A 22,107-nucleotide genomic window follows, 5' to 3' on the forward strand; every position below is an offset into this window, starting at 1 on the left:
TTATTAAATTGTAAGAAGCCCTGAGACACAGTTTCGTGAAAAAAAAGCCTGTTACGCTTAACAGGCTTGCTCCCGGCAAAACACTGAACGTCAACTTTGCCTCCTCATTACACTCACCCCTACTTTAGTGGGAACAATGAGTCCTGCATCGGGTGACCTGCAAAAAAAGTGATTTGCACGTCGTTTCTCTAGGTGTGCCTTGGGGCAGTCTCTAGCCAAATGTCCTGGCTGACCACACCCCCAGCAGACCCTGGTACTTGGCCTGCGTGTTGGCTGCAGAGACAAAACCCTTATCAGTTCAGTCATTTCGGCAACCCATGCAGGCTTCTCCTCCTCTCTGCAACTCCTCGGGTTCGGTTCTAGCTATAACAAAGAAGATGCGGTTCGGGTCACGGGTGTTGCATAATAAATATATTTAAATAATAATAATTCGGGTCGGGTCTGTTTGCGGAACTAATTGGCAACATTGTAGTAAATGTGTTTAAAGGTCTCTCTGGCCATACACTCACACAACTAGGGGCGCCGCCAGGGATTTTGGGCCCCACCACCAGGCACAGGCCATGCCAACCAAGCACAATTGCTGTAACCACACCTCCAGAACCCAACCGACTCATTTATGCTTTAAATAACTCTACCTGTACAAGCTTGCATTTATATTGTAGTCCAATACTAACTGCACAATATTTACTGACAGTGAGCTCTGAAAATATAACACGTGCAACATTCTGCTGCAGTATAATTCACCATTTGATATAAGACAAACATTCCTGACAATAGATCTCAATAGTCATCTTTTATGGTGTAAATGCATTTTTAATAATAACATTTTTGAATGGAACATTCTCAACATGAATGCATAAATCCAAATAAATATAACTTCAATATGTGGAAAAATACTGTTTTTTGAAATGTATAATTGAAATGAGATGTTAGCTTTTTGTTTTGATATATATATGTATGTTGTATTCCAGTCTCCCTTATGTTAAGTGGCATGGCATTCAACATAATACTGCTCACCTCCTTCAGTTGGGAGAAAAGCTGGTTCAGGTTCAGCATTATGGGGGGACAGGGCTGCTGAGCCTAGAGATGGATCTGTTGGTCCTGGCACCAGAGGGAGGGACAACTGATTTAGTATGAATAGCTGCTAAAAATGTACCTGCATTTGTTAAATGTCAGCTAAAAGAGCAGTGAAATTAAAAACCTCTGCATTTTCTTTATAGATATTAACAGTACTTAATGTCAGCTTAGTAAAAAAAACAACAACAATTATTATTTACAATGGACTACGCTTAGCTAATAGACTAATTTCCACCACTCATGGACTACACCCACCTTTTCTCTTGAAAAACTGGTTGACATATTGTCGCCCTTTAGTCCCTCTCTCTTGTCTTTCTCTCCTTTTTGAAAGCCTGACTTTGTTAGACGTTGAGACATGGTTCACACGTACAGTAAGTACTAGCATTCAACCTCACATGCTCTCACTCTCTGCTAGAAAGTGCCGTTTGGAGGCGGAGGCGGGACCAAACCATTACATGTACTGTAAATAGAAGGTGGTATACAGAGGCTTTGGATAACTTTTGGAAGAAAATAAGTTAAATGAATTGTAAGTTTAGTGAGTACATTATCAATATAACGTTCTATTAATGTTAATTCTTGATGAATGATGAAAGGTTACTTAAAAGTTTTTTTCTTAATGTTCTAAAATTGTTTGGGCCCCCATGGTGAGGGTGTTTGGGGTGGCCAATAGGGTGGCCAGGATTGGCCACCCCCCAACTCCGCCGCTGCATTCAGGTGACTAGGGACAGGTGAGAGAATTGATTGGATGGAGAATGGTGATGCAAGAGCCTGGGAGGTAGTGGCTAGAGACAGGGGCCCTTTCTCATTTCATCAATTCCCCCTCCTCGACTCCTCGACTCATCGGTCCTCCGGTAGTGACCCAGAAATGAATTTCAGCGCGCTATGTTGAAGGACATCTAATTTCTCTAAATGCACTTCGAGGACCGAGCATCGAGCGTCGAGGAGGCTCTCTGGAGGAGCTATAACCGAGGATAAACTTACGGCTCCTACACACGGCGGCGTGCGTTGTCGCTTGCCGGCGGGGGGGGCTGAAACTAGACCAACAACCAATCACATGAATCTCCCGCCCCAGACACACAAGCACGCGGTTTGATTGGCTAGAGCTTGCACTGGCATATGATTCGATTGGCTGACGCCTCCGTCGATTGCTCTACTTTTGCAGCGAGCACCGCAAGAGATGCTACGCTTTGCTCCCACAATGCAGTTCGGCAAATCGTGACGTCACCCCATTCAAAGTGAATGGGCAGAAGCGTTGAAGCGGCAACGCACGCCGCCGTGTGTAGGGGCCGTGATGGTTCCTCCACGGCTCCTTCGTGGATGCATTTCCGGGAACAGAGATGTTTCAAAGAGTCATGACGCATGGCCGGACTAATCTCAGCCAATGACAGCCCTGCATGCATCCCCTGGATATTATTTTATTAACTGCTTTCATTGTGACGCGATGTTTACAGTGAGAACAGCTGTGAGGTCCGTCCAGAAAGCAGAGCAGTGTGTATAATACTGTAGCGACCCTGTATAGGGTGCTGAGTGTGTCACTCAAGCACCCCCCGTCTCTCTGCCAATCACAGAGCTGCACAGTGATGCTGGTCTGGGTGCGGGCCTGTGGTTGGGGGAACAGACGGAGGAGGGCGGGGACGTTGTGACGTTGACCCTATATATAATAATAATAATAATAATAATGCATTTTATTTATATAGCGCTTTTCACAACTCAAAGACGCTTAATATGGGTGTGAGTTGGGGTGTAGAGTGTGTGTGAGGATAAACCTGCAACCTAACATGTAACCTGTGTCCGTGTGCGAACAAAGGAGTGAATAAACCCCAATAACTTGAAGCCTGTTTCCGATTCCCTTTGTAGAACGCTACAATATATATCACTCAGTATGACAGGCCTACTCTCTTTATTTGCTTTAGTTTAGTAGATATCTACAAACAAAGAGTCAATATTTTTCTCAAACCATTTAGTGCTTCACATAATAAAATACACAACGGCTGTAGCCTGATTATGCTTTAGGAGCTGTAGCTGTGTGTGATGTAGGTGTGTTGTACAGTGTGTAGGTGTGTGTGTTGTACAGTGCGTAGATACAGCGGACAGACAGGTCTCAGTTGGTTTGGTGTCCTCTGCTTACTTTTAATACTTGTAAATAAAACTTTTGGCCCGTAATTAATTTTCCTCATTGTAGGGGGGGGGGGGGATATATCCAGTCTCTGATAGTGTTACGTTATTATGAGAATGCTCTGTTTGATTCTGAAATTGTATATTTATATAAATATATACATATATATATATATATATATATATATATATACACTGAACAAAAATATAAACGCAACACTTTTGTTTTTGCTCCCATTTTTCATGAGATGAACTCAAAGATCTAAAACATTTTCTATATACACAAAATAACCATTTCTCTCAAATATTGTTCACAAATCTGAAAGAATCTGTGATAGTGAGCACTTCTCCTTTGCCGAGATAATCCACCCCACCCCACCTGAAACATGCATTTTTGCTTTATTGGGGGGGTCTGGGGGGGTCCGAAAACCAGTCAGTATCTGGTATGAGGGTTAGGATTAGGGTTAGGGTTAGGGTTAGGGTAATGTTGTGAATCGAGTGGCCTGTGTTCATCGTCCATAACATGCACCTGCCCATACCATAACCCCACCACCACCATGGGCCACTCGATTCACAACATTACCCTAACCCTAACCCTAATCCTAACCCTCACACCAGATACTGACTGGTTTTCGGACCCCCCCAGACCCCCCCAATAAAGCAAAAATGCAAGTTTCAGAGTGGCCTTTTATTGTGGCCAGCCTAAGGCACACCTGTGCAATAATCATGCTGTCTAATCAGCATCTTGATATGCCACACCTGTGAGGTGGGATGGATTATCTCGGCAAAGGAGAAGTGCTCACTATCACAGATTTTTTCAGATTTGTGAACAATATTTGAGATAAATGGTTATTTTCTGTATATAGAAAATGTTTTAGATCTTTGAGTTCATCTCATGAAAAATGGGAGCAAAAACAAAAGTGTTGCGTTTATATTTTTGTTCAGTGTAAAAAATACTCTGAATATATATATATATATATATGTAACTGTGTACCACTGATAAAATGTTCCTGTATATTTCCTAGGAGGCTGAACACCTGCTGCGGAGCTTTAATTTAGTTAAATGGCCTAAAAATAACATTTACAAAACATAATTAAGATTCAGTGCTGCTGTGTGTGACCACTTGACCTTCCCCTGGCTCCATCAGGACACATGTTGAGCTGTGGATAAAAATAAAAAAAACTCATTGGTAGATTGCCATAATTTTCAGGTCACAATTTTAACTTCAAATAAAATATATTTTTAAAACTTGTAGGTAAATGATAGAGACATGACATTTGAAAAGCACATTCATGGTTCCATGGGGATGGTTCCTTTTAAGCTAGACTCGAGGATAACATGGCTTGTAAGTTTCCATCATCCTTTTTTATACCAATAAGAAAAGCAGTGTGACTTTGCAGTGCAAAGAACGAAACAGGCTTTAGTACCAAATGAAAATCCCTGACAGTCCCTGAAGTCTAGATTGAATGTTGACTGATATTTGAAAACCATTTTATCTGCAGTTCACTGATTACCAAAGCTATGTGATCCACGGCTGCCTGATGGAGAACCCGACTCTGGAGCGCTCCATCGCTCTGTTCAACGGAGTGTCGCAGTGGGTCCAGCTGATGGTGCTCAGCAAGCTCACGCCTCAGACCCGCGCAGAGGTCATCACCAAATACATCCATGTGGCTCAGGTAAGACATCTCCATCTGCAGGGCTCTCAAGGTTTTTTTATCTACAAAACATGGACTGTGCATGGCTAGCATCCTCTTCATCTAATACGGTTTAGAAATATTTATTCAAGGTTGACAACAGAACCAAGGAGAAAGCTGATTGGACAAGAGCAGTGCTTAAGCTTCACATGGTCCAGGCTTTTAAACCCTGTCCTGAACTCCTCACCAGACAGAAACAGAACCTTCTGTCTGATATTCATGCTGCTCATGACTCAGATGCAACAGTAACGTTTTGTCAACTCTAAACAAAAGCCCTCTTTAGAAAAGTAGCTCATCACTTCATTGCTTTTGCTTTCTTTGTGCAACCAGTGCCTTTATTTAAGTGACAGGGTTGAAAGGGGGAGACATAGGGAAGACCCGCGGCTAAGGGTCCCAGACCATACCCAGATTCAAACCCAGATCCTGCAGTATGGGCTGCCAGCTCTACCAACTGAGCTATACTGAGGCACACTCTGGCTTTTTGGTGTGGACTAACTTTAGAACAACCTTTCTGGAGGCCTAATCTCGTGATGATATTATATTACAGCATTAAAAGAAAGTAATGCATAAGTGAATAAAGATTTACACAATTACAAGATAAATTAATTTGGTTATTAATCATCGCTCATCAAAAGGCAGACAAGCATATAGTGTAGGTTATTATAAGTATTTCAATATTGTGCAAGCATCTGAAGTCCTTGGGACTATTTAAGCACAAAGTCTTCTTAAACCAGTTCAGGATGCTTCATGTAACAGAAAAGAAACCAAGCTATCACAATATGTGCCCATTTAGCAAAACAGCTATCGTACTGTAGTAAAGTGTGTTATAAAGTATGAAAGAAATTACAATAGAGCCCAAAATAAATAGTATCTCAATGTTAATTATAATTACTAAATAATGTCTGGAATAGGTCTATAATAAATACAATTGTTAGATGTGCTTCCCATATCCACTGTCCTGAAGGGCTTGAGTTTGTACAGAATGCAGAACCACACTGAGGCTGTCACTTTTATTTATATGATTATTTATATATATCAATATAAAAATGTAGTTACAAAGGCTTTAATTACTAACGAACGAACATGAGTGTTCCAGTATTTCTTAATATTAAATGAAAATTAACATAATATTTTATTGATATGTTTGAAAATCGTACACAAATGTTTGAAGAATATAAACACTGCTACAGAACAGTTTCAGTTGTATTCACCTACCATGTTTTCAATAGACCATCACAGTATGAATGTGAATTATAGTGTTGATCCAAGGCAGCATATATTTTTTCTTTTTTACTTTTTTTTAATTGAACAAAGAAATTAAACAACACAAACACCTTACATCACTTTACAGCACATCAGTATAAATATACACCAAAGACAGTACATATCAGCAAATGTTGGAAAAGATCAAATACAAAAATAAAAGATGCAGACCCGATACATCCATTTGAAAATCAAAACAGGGAAAGGAAAATACAAACAAGAAATGACAATAGAGTAGTAGTAATATTAAAAATAATACCACACATACATCACAGGATCTGGGATTTTTCTCAGGCAGAGGAATACCTTGTCAGGGGAGACCACCTCTGTTGAACAGGTCTGTCATTAATTGTAATTGGGCAGTCAGAGCCTCCATCCCATATACCTCCTTTAATTTTAGTTTCCATTGTGCCAGTGTAGGTCGTTGTGGCTTCCTCCAATTCAATGTTACAATTTTCCTAGCAGTCATCAGGAGTATATGCAACAGGTACTTCTGGTTTCTATTACATACATCCTCTGCAACCAGATCAAGTATAAAGTGACTAGGGTCGAGCGGTAGATCAATTCCCATAATTCTCTATTCTACCCAAAAGTGACAACGGCAGCACATCCCATCTAGTTAAGTCAGTTTTAAACACCTCAAATATCTTTTTATAATTAGCTTGGAACAACTGTGTTATTTTGGGGATGAGTACAATCCCTAAGTATCGAAATCCCTGACCAGACCTGTGAAAGGACACTGTACTATCAAGTTGACTTGGCCGCATCCCCGAGATCATCATTGCCTCTGACTTAGAGGGATTCATTTTATATCCAGATACCAGGCCATATTCTTCCAGATTTTGTAGGAGGGCCGGGACAGAGGACTCTGGATTTTCCAGATCCAGAAATAACATTATATCGTCCGCGTATAGACCCACCTTATGTTGATTCCCATCCTCATCCTTTATTCCCTGTATATGAGGATTACTCCTGATTAGTTCTGCAAGAGGTTCAATACTAAGGGCAAACAGGGCTGGGGATAAAGCATCTCCCTGCCTCGTCCCCCTTCCCAACGCAAAGAAATCCGAGCAGTGGCCATTGACTCTAACTCTCGATCTTGGGTTATTATAAAACACTTTGACCCAGTTAATAAAGGTTTGACAGTATGTGACAGTGTCCTCTGCAGAAATGTCCAATCTAATCTATCAAATGCTTTCTCAGCGTCTAGACCAGGGGTCTGCAACCTTTTTAACCAAAAGAGCCATTTTGCTCCTTTTTCCCAAAACATTTTTTGTCTGGAGCCGCAAAACATATTTCATAGCTTGATAGCGAATAAAGTTGTATTTATTGTTATATCAGACAAAAACTACAGTTTTTTTGCATTTATTAGGCTATTTATTACATTATATACAACTGTTAACCTCTAATAAGAAACAAAGAACTCCTCTAAGGAGAATTACAAATAATACACAGGCCTACTTTAAAATAAATTAAACACAGCACTTGGGGAGTCCTCAGCACATTTGAAGGAAAAAAAATATTATTAAAATGGGCCCACTTTGAAATAAATAAAACATATAGCTGCACCCTAAAAAGAGTTAAAGGTAGGGTAGGTAAGAATGGAGAAACCAGCTCGAGTGCGCTAGAATTTGAAAATACACAACCGGAAAAAATAGGCCTCTTCCTTCAGACTTTCTTACAGAGTCCCTCCTCCAACACACACGAACGCGCAATGAGGCCACGAGATAAGTTTGTGCACAGATGGAACAGAGATGGAAGGTTGACAGGCAGGTAGGCCATCCAGTTATTTTAGCCGGGTCGTCTAAAATGATTGGTCGTGCTTTTTACAGCGCTACGGCTTCCAGAGATGAATTTTTGTATGTATTTATTGTCAAAGCATTTAATATATTCATTGCTATCGGGACGTTAAGAGCATTCCATGGAATATAACAAAAAGTGTTTTCTGAAATAAATTACATACCCCATTGAATTATGACTGAAGATCGTCAGCTGTCTTCCTCTCCCGTGTTGTTCCTCGATACGTAAAGGCTGCAGCACCGTTGACAACTTCTCTCTACATATCAAACATACTGGTAAACCAGTATCGTTTGCTGTGAAAGCATATAACTCTGTCCACACAGAATTAAATCCTGTGTTCCTCCGGTACTTTTCTTTGATTTATCCATAGTTCGCTCATCGAGCCCGGGGTCCCCGCGCGAGTGCCTCCAAGAAAAGGCGCTCACGCGGGACCGTAGCAGGATGTGACGCATATTTTAGTTGACCTAATTAAAACCCTTTTGTTTTTTATTTATGTGTCACAGTATCACCTCAAAATAGAAGATACGAAACATTTTCAACCGTGCAACAAAATATAAATAGTCCTACAAATACTTTTATTTTATTTCCTTCTTATTTTTGTCTAAGCTCAAGGGAGCCAGAGCAGAGGGCTTAAAGGGCCGCGGGTTGCCAACCCCTGGTCTAGACTGAGGAGCATTGATGGGGTTTTCCTCCCGGCTGCAATTGTTTGTAAATTGAGAGCTCTTCTAACATTATTAGTACCATGGTGCCCAGCAATGAATCCCGTTTGGTCTGGGTATACTAGCTTCCTAATGCACCTCTGTATTCTACTAGCCAGAATAGAGGTCAGGATTTTAAAATTCTGACAGAGAAGGCTTATGGACCGTTAACCCACACATTGTGTGGGGTCCTTCCCTTCTTTATGAATAACCGTAATGATTGCCTCTGACCAGGATTTCGGTGGGTCTCCTTCATCCAATGCATAATTATATACCCGACATAGGACTGGTGCCAACTCATTCACAAAAACTGTATAGTACTCCCCCGAGTATCCATCGATACCGGGAGATCTGTTATTCTTGAGGTTACTAATACTATCTATTATTTCCTCTACTGTAATGGGGGAACACATCATGTCAGCCTCCTCCTGTGACAATTTGTTTAATTCTACCGAGTCAAGGAGACGTGATATCTTATCCTCTTTCCCTTGTACCTCCTGGCCCTTATATAGCTTTTTGTAATACACAGCAAATGCCTCTGCTATTTTTAGACTGAGATGTAGCTTTCTTTGTGTCTGGATGTTTAATTTTAGAAACCACTCGGCTAGATTGAGCCTTGCGTAGTTGAAAGGCCAATAACCTATAACTCTATTACCCATTTCATAATACTTTCTTTTTACAAATCTAAGCGCTCCCTCTGCCTTATAGGTAAGTAGATCATCTAATTTTAGTTTTTCATGTTTTAGCAAATCCAGTGTGACCCTGTACCTCGATACTTTGTGTTCCCTTTCAAGTCTAGTGATTTCAGTCTCTAATTTAAGTCTCCTCGTCTGTCTTTGTTTTTTTAATCTAGAGGAAATTTGAATGATCTTTCCCCTCATTACAGCTTTAGAACCATCCCATAAAATAGAAGGAGTAACCTCACCATTATCATTTATATCAATATACTCCTTTAGGCTGTCACGTAATTCCTGTTGGATCAGGGGATCATTTAATATTGAGACATTAAGCCTCCAATATCTGAATTGTCTATCCTGAACTAGGTTCATTTTCATTGTGATGGGGCCATGGTCAGACAGTGTGATTGGTTCTATCTTACATTCTGTTACACTCTATGCAGGTCAACCTTAGATAGGCAAAACATGTCTATTCTAGAGTAACTCCCATGAACTAGAGATCTGTATGTATAATCTTTATCTTTGGGATGGAGATATCGCCAGACATCTACCAAACCCAGCCTATCACCATGACATATCTGCCTTCCTTGTCATGAATTACTCTTTCACTGGTAAAGAACACAGACCTACTGAATAAGATCGCAACCCCCCTCTTCCTCCCACCCTTATACGATGCGCTTTAAACCCGTTCCACCCAGTCTCTCCTCAACTTTAAATGCTCAACTTCAGACATATGGGTCTCTTGTAACATTGCAATTGAACACTTCAAAATCTTAAGCTGAGAAAGTGTTTTTTTCCCTCTTAATAGGATTTCTCAATCCCTTAATGTTGTAACTAACTACAGTTATACTATCCAATATAGGTCTACCTTTAGTCCTTGCTGTCATTGCAGGGCCTTCTAATTAAACTGAAAATATAAAGTGCAGGGTCATACATTGTAACGGTCCTATCAGCTGTAAAGGAGTAAAAATTAACAGAAACGATAAACACAGTGTTAGAAACAAAACACTTCAAACTGGCTTCCAATTCCTCAACTGGCCTATGCAAAGCCACCAGTCCCCGTGTGGAACCAGGCAGAGAGTGGCGGCATCTCTCAGGGATAAACACACAACGTGTAAGTGCAGCAGACCCAGCTCGTTGGCTATACCGCTGCGGCCCTAGGGCTGAGTGCGAGTCACTCGTTTTGTTAGTCAGTCGCAACCGCAGATCCTAACCCAAACGATCATTATGCTAGTAACGTAACATTCTGTACACGGCAAAATGTAAACATAAACTATAGTGTAGGCTAATGTAAAATAAAAATAAATCATAATAACAATGAACCCTTCTAGAAAACGTTATTCACAAATGTTCATCTCTCACTGAATGATCAAGCTTACTTCATCGTGCCTGTCAGTCGTTTCCAGGGAAGAAAACCCTAAAGTCCTCCTCCAACAGCAAGTTCCCATTTTTCCCTCTGCGGTTGTCCTGTCTCTCCCATCGGCGCCTGGTCAGCTCACTCTGAAGTTTGTCCCGCTCATCAACTCGGTTCTGAATGTTCATTTTCTGAAGCGCCGGAGCGGCTTCCATCAGTGTCGGAAATGTTTTTTCCACGAGCCCACCATCATCCTCAGCCGAGCTGGGTATAGGCACTTCGCTTTGACATTCTTCTGCTTGAGTTCTTTGATGACATATCTAACCTGGGCACGTTTTCTCTGCAGTTCAGGTGAGTAGTCATTGTCGAAGTAAATTTGCCTGTCACCCATCTTCACTTGGCCCTGTGTCCAGGCCTGCCGTAGGATCTGTTCCTTTACTGTGTATTCAGCAAATCCTACCAAAATGGGGCGAGGGGGGTCATTCTCTTTCGATCTCGGGGTAAGTTTCCTATGGGCACGGTCGATTCTGATGTCATCTTCCTTCAGCGGTAGTGAGGGCAAGACGGTTGGAAGTAGCTTCTTAACAAAGGCCACCATATGCCTTCCGTCCGAGCCTTCGGGGATCTGATATAGTCGCAGATTTTGTCTTCTCGCCCGGTTCTGGAGGTCCTCACATCTTTCCATGAGCTCAGCTTCTTGTTGCAGTAGAAAGCTAATGGCTCTGCCATGGGTCGCGGCCTCCTCCTCCGTGGCACCGATACGCCCTTCCGCATCAACCACCCTCTTCTCCAGTTTTGTTAGCTGTGTACTTAGACCGCCGACCGATGTTTCTAGTCTATTAAAGACCCTGTGAAGTGTGCACCTGTGCATGATCTGTTATGCTAATACGTATAGTAATGACCAAAATTGTCCATTGGAACCCATATCAAAAGATGTTGGAATAGCAACGAATTTGACGAGTTTTGAATTTTCCGGGGAAATCTGCAGTCGACCTTCGCCTTCGTGGGCGTGGCTTGCGATCTACTGCGTGACGTCACGAGATGGACGCCGCCGCACTGTTTACATTCACCACCGTTCATTTTTTCTCTTTTTCAAAGTCGAATTTCTCAACGTTTTTGAGCTAGTATTTTCCTGGAAAGTGTGTCGGAGTCGACTGGAAGTGATTGCCAATCGAGAAAACCTGACAATGGAGGCGACAGTGAAGAAAGAGGGATGAAAAACACAGGGGAAACGATGCATTGCCGCTGGCTGTAGTAATGTCAAGTCTGCCGAAGTGGCGATGTTTCTGTTCCCAAAAGATGAAGGTGAGCCTGGCTGGGGTCATTGTTTCGTAGATTATTTGATTGATCATGATAAATAAAGGCCAGTGGTCGATTCGAGAGAGAGAGAAAGAGAGACTGACAGAGTTACAGGGTTGTTGTTAGCATCTGGTGCTAGCTCGGAGCTAACGGAGATTAGCTGTTTCAACAATAAGGAGAGGGAGAGTGCTCTCCTGTGGGACTGAGAGAGATAACGTCAGCTCAGAGAGGTAAACTGTAGCCTAAGTTATCTCAGTGGGTTTGGTCATCTATGCAAACAAATATTTCCATCTATGTAATATTAGTTGTATAAAATAGGTTAAGAAATCCTTCCAATGTTTTTTGATAATTGAAATATATGTTTCATATGAGTGTTGAGAGCTGTATCCATAAATCTCTTAATGTTGCCCTGAAAGTGCACCAGATTGATCACTTTCCTCATCTATCCTGTCTGAAAAGCTGTCCAAATCAATCATTTCTCTCACACTAGTATCACTTTCCAGAGTCTCCGCCATGTTTACAATCGCAACTGGGTACATCTTGTGACGTCACAGCCACTATCGTCTGCAACTTCCGTTAGGCTCAGACGGCAACATTTATAATTCATTAATTCATTAATTATGAATTATTAAAAATTATTTTAGCCATGAACAGGCACAATGATATGTAAGGAATGAAACTGCCATTTCATTTTGGTGCAAAAACATGCACTTCACTGGGCCTTTAAATGAATCAATAATTTGACCTTTGAATTATTTTACATCTTCTCTCATCAGTTGAATTTCCCCTCGTATTTCTTGGTTCGATTTCTCTATTGATCGTAGAATGTCCTCCATGCTTGTCTCAGCAGCACCCCCTGCTTTGCTTGTTACGACAGACTCAGCCATGCTACGCGCGCTAATTTTTATAACAGCTTTTGGCGGTTTTGGCGCAGTGGTTAGAGCGTTGGTCATCAGATCAAGGGGCGTTGGTGAACTCTAGTTCGAATCCCGCCTCGGCCGCCACTGCGTCAGGCCGTTGTGTCCTTGGGCAAGACACTTTACCCGCATTTGTTCCTGTGGGTAATGTCCACAGTAATGACTCTTACATGTCTAATATGTGTAATGTGTAATTTTAAAGAGCTTTGAGCACCTGTAAAAGCGCTCTAATAAAAAAATGTAATGCATCATTATTATTATTATAATGCTAGCGGTAGTTGTTTTCACTGATTTCTTCTCGTTTTTAGATTATTTCTGATTTCTAGTTGTTCTTTCACTAGGGCTCATGCTCAGAGTGTAGTTGGGCGTTCATTTGCCAAGTTTTGATACATATATCGTTTGGTAGGGCACTAAATCCGCGGAGCACAAAACCTTGCGTCTTACGTGGGCATGGTGCCACCGGAAGTCAGGCAGCATATCTTTAAAACCACTCTCATACATTTCTAATGATAACTGCAATCTATAACACATTATCATCTCAGACTCTCTTCATTAAAGCAGATGCTGATTCTATCATCTCTTTGGTTAAATTACATCTTATTCCAGGTTCCTGTCACATGAATGTCCAAACGTATTGATCCCATCTTCAATTTCTCAGGAAGAAACTATATCATCAAATATACAGAAAGACTCATCTTCATCTATTGAGAGAGCAGAGGAGATGGTGTCCTGCTGAAAGGCTCTCAGTGATGCTCTCACAGAACACACTGTATTAACCTCAGGGCCATCAGAGTATTATGGGTTGTTTTCTATGAAACATTGATGTTTGTTTGAAATATCTAAATAAATGATAGCATCCTCCAAAATCACAGGTTCCCGCTCCATCAGTTGAATCACTATTATTCTATAGTCCTTGCTCTCCAAACCTAGCAGCTGCTCTCTGCTGCAGCGAGCACTCTGATTCGCTAACTCTATCTCTACCTTTGTACCACCATCCTGATCCATCCAGCTCCAAATGCTCTAATATTGTGATTATGGGGTTCATTATGTGTCTGACTGCATGTTATGCAGCTGACACTGTATACTGAGCATTATTTGACATCCTGAACCAAAAACCCTTGCTGTAGTGCATGTAGGGAAATAACGTGCATCAATATGTTGTTTTGTTCTCGAGCAGAAATAATATGTTGCTAACATGCTTCTACTGTTTGTGTTTGGATACATGTGCTTTTATTGATCTCAGTTTTGTCACAGCAGCATGAAGACAAGCATTCACGTGAACGAAACATTCAATTAAATACAAAACAAACATAAACAGCAAATATATCTGTACGTACAGAAAGAATTAAACAAATTACCAAATAGAGTATCTCTATTGAATACAGTGGCGTAGCCACCATAGGGCCAGGGTGGGCCTAGGCCCACACAGTTTTCTCATTGGCCCACCCTGAGACAGCTTCGGTGTCATTTAAAAAATGTAATAATTTTTTTATTATTTTATTATTATTATTAAAAAAATTATTCACCCATTGAGAATATCCAATAATTCAAAGTGAAATTCAAGTGAACCAATATCGAGTTTAATTAATGTTGTATGTGTTTTGTCCTCTGAACTGAACTCATTTACGGTAAAAACCAAGAGATACAGTCTATGGTAAAAACTGATTGTTAGTTCCGGTGCGAGCCATAATAACGTGAGAGAGGCACAGAGCTGCCTGCAAAATGAATGATGGCTCAAAGTTCACTAATGAACTTTGTTTTTTTTAAAAAAGCCAGACTCCAAGAAGAGTCCCCACTGCCCTCATCTATACGATCCTTTTCTGATAACGATGAAATAGCCCCGTCTCCCTCTCCCCACCTCTCCTGCTGCTGGGCTGTCAGAAGAAAAAAAATGTTAACGGAAACTGCCGCACGGTTCCCTCATCCCTTGGAAGAGGCGGAGAGGTGGGTGGACAGTCCGGAGAGATATACACAGGGTTGGGTTGTAACGGAATATACGTAACGGCGTTACGTAATCAGAATACAAAAATCAAGTGTATTCAGCTGGCGTTACATTTGAAAAACAAGTAATCTGATTACAGTTACTTTCGTAAACCTGAAGTGAATACATTTTGGAATACTTATTGGAATTATTGGTGGAAAGGTTTCCTCACAGAATGTAATATTCATTACCGGCAGAATTTTGTGCACACTGCACAGCGCTGCAGCATGTCTGTGAGCGAGAGAGATGCAGCGTGTCTGTGAGGCCCCGCCCCCGCACGCAGATGAGAGAGAGAGATCTCTTTTTAAATATATTGAAAGTTAGAAACGGAGATGGTTCGATAAAACGTGCAAGATAACGTTTATGTAGCATTTCTTTATTGTCGAAATGATGACATTTATAACGGTGAATGGCCTGCTGCTGCTGAATGCATGGGGGCAAGTGACTGGAAAAAGTTTTAAAAGTTATTACATCGTTCAGATAATAATAATAAATAATGATAATTAATTCTATTTAGGGGCGCCTTTCAAAGCACCCAAGGACACCTTACAATTCATAACATATTCTAAGGAAAGGTTTTAAGACAGTACAAAGAATGCAGTCCGGGTGTTTTGTATGTGTGGTGCCGATGAGAGAGCTTTCCAGAATGACACCAAGATGTTGTGTTGTGTTTGTGCTCTTCATAAGCCATTAAAACAGTAAAATACGTGTCTCCTGTTCACCAAAACATACCCATCTGTTATGGAAAAAGAAAGTATTCCAAAAGTATTCTAAAAGTAATCTGCCGCCGGTACCGGCGGGGATTGTTGTTAGCTTCTGATGCGCAGAAGAAAAATCTGGCCGACCCTATTTTTTACAGGCCCACCCTAAAGTACATTTCTGCCTACGCTACTGATTGAATATACAATATTATTATACAGAACATATAGAATTGAAGTCAGTGTAGTTTGATAGATAGATAAGTGAAGTGTCTGAGAGCGACAGCCTCGTATTTAATGTACAAACTGAGTGTGCTCTAAATCCTCCCATCTTACTCTCAGCAGGAAAGCAAATGAGCATACTTCCAACAATGTGTTAATAAGCCATTTTTACACTGAAATATAAATATAAATATATTCTGATCAATTCAGTATTTAGATCACCTCAGGACTGAAATCTGATGCCAAATCTCATTAAATGTACCTAGGAAACAAACTAATGTGTTCATACTACTTAAAGCTATTTAAATGTTTTTTTTCATTTCAGCCTTTCTTTGATGGTTGTCTTGTATTCTATTATATTTTGTATATATCTCCATGTATTTCACTGTCACTAGAAACTCCTGCTTCTGCAGAACTTCAACACTCTGATGGCGGTGGTGGGGGGGCTGAGCCACAGTTCCATATCCCGACTGAAGGAGACTCACTCTTATCTGGCTCCAGAAGTTGTGAAGGTAAGTCGATACGAGTCTTTAAATCAACTTTAATGGACATCCGCTCAGGAATTCAGTACACACACAGAGGCCTGCTCTGTACAAGCTAATGCACAGTTAAAGGAGATCCAATGCTGATGTGTTTGTATGGCGGCAGACTTATACGTGTTTTTTTTAAATTTCAATTTCTTTCCAAGTAATAGAATAGGTAATAAATAATACACTTTATTTATAAAGCGCCTTTCAAACTAAGTTTCAAAGTGCTGTCACATAAAAGCAGAAACCTTTATAGTTCAGAAAATGAAATGAACTAAAGCAACTAAACACATTTTAAAAGAGAAAGTAAAAGTAACAAAAGGAAGTACAACAACAATACAATTGCATAAAAGTGGGTTTTAAAAGGGCAGACAGAGAAGATTTCTCATTTCTCTAATTCCCCTCCTCGACTCCTCTCCTCGACGCCTTTCCTCGTGTCTTAATCCCGCCCACAGGAGATGCGAGCGGAGGAGTCGAGGAGGGGAACCGAGGAGAGAGGAGGGGAAGCAGTAGGCATTTAGATAAATGAGAACTCCTCTCCTCTGAGCAGTCATTTTAAAGAGACGTCCATTAATGATGACAGGAGGCAAAGCAGCCCTCTGTCTGATGGACAGATGTGTTCATGACGACTTATATATTTACTTTAATTCATTGACATGAGATAATAACGGGGGGTTACGTATTCTAACCCTAGTTATATAAGCACAGGCGGAGCCCTCTACTGGACTCTATGGGTACTACTCTCATCAAAATACGCGAGCGTTCACACACTGAGTTTGTATAAACGTAGCCGGCCAATCAGGGCGAGCCTACCTGAATGCGCGCACAGGCACACAGTATATAAGGCGGCCACACCTCCTGACTGTCATCCTACACCCTCTTCAGCGAGCGGCATAGGAAAGACAGGGCCCCTAGGTAGAGGGCTCCGCCTGTGCTTATATAACTAGGGTTATAATACGTAACCCCCCGTTATATTTTCCACAGGCTCCGCCCCTTCTACTGCAGTGGTTCTCAAATGGGGGTACGTGGACCCCTAGGGGTACGTTGGAGTACTGCAGGGGGTACGTGAGATTTATTTTATGTAAATGAAAAAAACAGCACAAGTAATACATTTAAACAAACTACTAATAGTAGATCAATTACTTTATTCAAAAGTTTACAGTAATTATGGATAATAAAATGGGAAAAATAAACGGGGTGCTCTCTTTTCCTCTCTCTCTCCTGACAGCCCGTTAGTATCAGTCTCGTACAGCTCGCTGAACCTGTAATAAGTGACCCGACAGTAAAGAATACTCATTATTCTGCCCTCGCAAGAATACTTTTTAATTTGCAGGCTTGGCAGATAGCTTAACACGGAAATAAACACCCAGGAGACAGCAGCTCAGTTTTGGATCTTTACTGATTAAGTTCTATTTTCATTTCCATTTTGTAAAACTGAAATACAAACAAAACCCAAAGTCATGAGACGTTATCACATTAAACACTAAATAAACAAAGAAACAAAACTAAAACAAACATTCCAAACAACAGAGTGCCTGTTAGCATAAATGCTACAAACATTTCCACTGCTGTTCACAGGCTAACAAGTTTAGCATCATTCATTGTTCTTCATGTTTGCATATAATCAATTTAAATGTGCAACTAAGTATACACGGACCATATATGGAATGGTACTTACCAGGGGCGCCGTAAGGGGGTGAAAAGTTAGGACGATTCTAAGGGCCCGTGACTGACAGGGGCCCCAAGCATTTTTAGAACATTAAGAAAAAATGTTTAAGTAACCTTTCATCAATCATCAATAATTAACATTAATATAACGTCATATTGATAATGTACTCACTAAATGTACGTTTCATTTAACTTATTTTCTTCCAAAAGTTAATTATCCAAAGCCTCTGAACACCCCCCTCTATTTACATGTAATGGTTTGGTCCTGCCTCCAAACGCTGTGCGCAGTACCGCACTTTGCCACTTTCTAGCAGCGGAGAGTGAGAGCATGTGAGGAGGGATGCTAGTACTTACGTTTGTGTGTACCATTTCAAAGTCAGGCTTTCAAGAAAGGAGAGAAAGACAAGAGAGAGGGACTAAAGGGCGACATTATTTCACCCAGTTTTTCAAGAGAAAAGGTGGGTGTGGTCTATGAGTGGTGGAAATTAGTCTGTTAGCTAAGCGTAGTCCATTGTAAATAATAATTGTAATGTTTTGCTGAAATTAAGTAATGTTACTATCTTCACAGAAAATGCAGATGTTTTTCATTTCACTCCTCTTTTAGCTGACATTTAATAAATGCAGCTACATTTTTAGCAGCTATTCATATAAATCCGTTGTCCCTCCCCCTGGTGCCAGGACCAACAGATCCATCTTTAGGCTCAGCAGCCCTGTCCCCCCATAATGCTTTGCGGTCTTGCCATGCTGTCCATTGAAAGCCAGTTGGCTAGAAAGCTGGACTTCAAGGACTTGATCAGTGACTTTGCCTGTAAGAAGGCTAGGCGCTGGGCTCTTGGTGAGTAAGGCTGAGCAAGGCCTCGTAATAACTGTTAAAGGGCAAGGCTATGGTAACGTTATTGGATCACTACACAGAAGATGCATGATGAGAAAAAGACTGAGAACAGGTAATAGGCTCTGATTTAGCAACACCATCAGGCCTTTTTATTTACATTTCCCTTTTGTTGTCCGTTTACACCAGGGATCACCAACTACATTTGTCCAAGGGCCAAAATGTATCCAATAGACACTTTCGCGGGCCAGCAATTTTTGAAAGTAATCAGAATAGGGTTACAGTTACGTGTCTTAAAAACGTATTCAGATTACTTTTAGAATACTTTTGGAATGCTTTATTTTTCCATAACAGATGGGTATGTTTTGGTGAACAGGAGACACTTATTTTACTGTTTTAATGGCTTATCAAGAACTCAAACACAACATATTGATGTCATTCTGGACAGCTCCCTCTCATCTGCACCCCAAGTAAAAAACATCACCCAGACTGCATTCTTTGTACTGTCTTAAAACCTTTCCTTGGAATGTGTTATGAATTGTAATGTGTCCTTGGGTGCTTTGAAAGGCGCCCCTAAATAGAATGAATTATCATTATCTGAAACGATGTAATAACTTTTAAAACTGTTTCCAGTCACTTGCCCCATGCATTCAGCAGCAGCAGGCCATTCACTTTGATTTGATCCCGTTATGAAATGTCATAATTTCGAAAATAAATAAATGCTACATAAACGTTATCTTACACATTTTATCTAACCATCTCCGTTTCTAACTTTCAATATATTTTAAAAGAGATCTGTCTCTCATCTGCGTGCGGGGGCGGGGCCTCACAGACACCATCTCTCTCGCTCACAGACATGCTGCAGCGCTGTGCAGTGTGCACACAGTTCTGCCGGTAATGAATATTACATTTTGTGAGGAAACTTTTCCACCAATAATTCCAATAAGTATTCCAAAATGTATTCACTTCAGGTTTACGAAAGTAACTGTAATCAGATTACTCGTTTTTCAAGTGTAACGCCAGCTGAATACCATTAGCCTACTTGATTTTTGTATTCTGATTACGTAACTCCGTTACATGTATTCCGTTACAACCCAACCCTGTTTCTAAGCTACTGTCCCGCAGCTCCTGCCTCTCTGTTGGACTCTGTCGCAGCGGGGCTACTGCTGTGGTGCTGAGCGCATTAACCAGACTCTTCACAACGAAGGATCACTTCTTCAAGGCAGGGAAGGTTTCGCAGTACGCAGTCTACTGACCCGCAGCTGCTGCCTCTCTGTTGGACTCCGGTACTGCACCTTACTCACGAGACGTTGTAAAAAAAAAAAAGGGTGGGGGGCGAACGCAGTAACCACTCCGCCAATGCCACAGTCACCCCCGTCGTGCGGGCCGGATGTGGCCCGCGGGCCGCCAGTTGGTGGTCACTGGTTTACACTTTAATACCCGCTTATTTTGAGGTTGATATGTATATTTAATTAAAAAATCTGCTGCTTATGTTATTTTTTTTGTTATAGCATTTTATAAATGATAATATTGGTGTTAATGTTCACTTTATTTTAATTTAAGAGGTCATGTTTAAGTTATATTTATTTTGATTTTTGAATGTTCCATGCAAAAATGTTATTAAAAAGGCATGTACACCATAAAAGATGACTATTGAGGTCTATTGTCAGGAATGTTAGTGTTATATCAAATAGTGAATTCTACTGCAGCAGAATGTTGCAGTAGAATGTTGCACATCTGCAGCAGCAGTGTTATACTTTCACCGCTCAGTGTCAATAAATATTGTGCAGTTAGTATTGTACTACAAGATGAATGCAAGCCTGTACAGGTAGAGTTATTGAAAGCATAAATGAGTCGGTTGGGTTCTGGAGGTGTGGTTACAGCATTGTGCTTGGTTGGCTTGGCCTGTGCCTGGTGGTGGGGCCCAATGTGATATCTTTTCATGGGGCCCAAAATCCCTGGCGGCGCTCCTGGTACTTACAGACATAAAGACCCTAGGATTTCAGCAAGGGTTTAGTTGACAGGAAACAACCCATGTGCTCCATCAGCCAGAAACTACGGAAAGCATTTATGGACACCCAGTGCAAAACCCAAAACCCTTTGCAGGCCCTCTTAAAGGGGCAGCACACTCCCCGCTTGGTATAATGTACAATACCACTAAGTCCCTTTTGAGAAGGAGAACAACTTCCGAGACTGGTCTTGAATACACCCTGGGAGAACCTTCTTTAATCACCCGCACTTCCACTTACGGACCAGGAAAGGTATGTACTATAAGACCAGTAGGCTATTCGTTCCTTTTGACCTGTCCGTCCTTCAGAAGAACAACGTCTCCAATTTGCAAAGATAGGCTTATCTGCTTGCGATTTTCTTCTTGGTTGTAGTGTTGCAAGGTATTCTTGTCGCCAATGTGGGACAGCTCTGGAGGACGGGCAGGAGGGTGGCGTAGGCCACGATGGGACCCCTCTAGAGTCCGCTGGATCAACGGAGGTGCAGGAGTACTGGGATCGGGAGACGGTAAGACCCCGGACGTGACAGGTTTCGGAGTAGGCGTGACCATAACCGTTGTCGGCGGTACAGGAGTCGGCGGGACAGTAACCCGTGTAGGAGGGACATGTTTAAGCAGGACCCCCGACGGGAGAGGAGTTGGCAGGACCCCCGACGGAACAGGACATAGGGTTGGCAGGACCCCCGGCAGAAGAGTAGTCGGCGGGACCTCCAACGGGACAGGACATAGGGTTGGCAGGACCCCCGGCAGGAAAGGGTGTTGGAGAGTTGGAGTGTCCGCTCGCTCTTTGATGTGCAGATTGTTAATGCAAGGGTCAAAAAGAGATGTACGTCCATTACTCAGCACGTTTGTCCTGTAGACATTGACACTGTCTCGTTTGTGGGCTTTTCCAAGACAGACTTCTCCTATAATCACCCAACCTAGGTCGAGGTGTTGAGCATACGGGGCGTTGTGGGGTCCATTGCACAGCTCCCGAACTTTGTGTGCCTGTGGTATATCTCGGCCAAGCAGTATGAGAATGTCTGCCGTAGAATCTAGTGCAGGGATCTTGTCCTCAACCCGGTTGAGATGTGTGTAGTGTTTTGCGATCTCAGGAGTGGGAATTTCAGACTTGTCATCTGCGACCATATCACATTCGATTAGAGTGGGAAGTGAAATACACGTTTTGCCATCCAATGCCTCCATTATGTAATTGTTTGCTCGTCGCCCTGAGGTTTCAGAGACTCCTGAACATGTCTTCAGTGTGTAGGATGCTGTGTCATCATTAACATTGAAGAGTTCA

General features: G+C 41.6%; 1 protein-coding gene across 8 annotated transcripts in view; it reads left to right on the forward strand.

The window, feature by feature from the left end:
* rasgrp3 (RAS guanyl releasing protein 3 (calcium and DAG-regulated)) overlaps positions 1-22,107 on the forward strand; it is a 144,204-nt gene that overhangs the window by 65,052 nt on the left and 57,045 nt on the right. For 7 of the 8 annotated variants that reach the window (XM_079689268.1, XM_079689266.1, XM_079689265.1 and 4 more), the window contains 2 exons: positions 4,696-4,869; positions 16,192-16,308. In XM_079689268.1, coding sequence (XP_079545394.1) covers positions 4,696-4,869; positions 16,192-16,308 — 291 coding nt within the window. The remainder of the gene's footprint in view (positions 1-4,695; positions 4,870-16,191; positions 16,309-22,107) is intronic. The other variant, XM_079689271.1, reaches the window with a different exon arrangement.

This window comes from Notothenia rossii, assembly GCF_949606895.1.
Source record: "Notothenia rossii genome assembly, chromosome: 6".
NCBI lineage: Eukaryota > Metazoa > Chordata > Actinopteri > Perciformes > Nototheniidae > Notothenia > Notothenia rossii.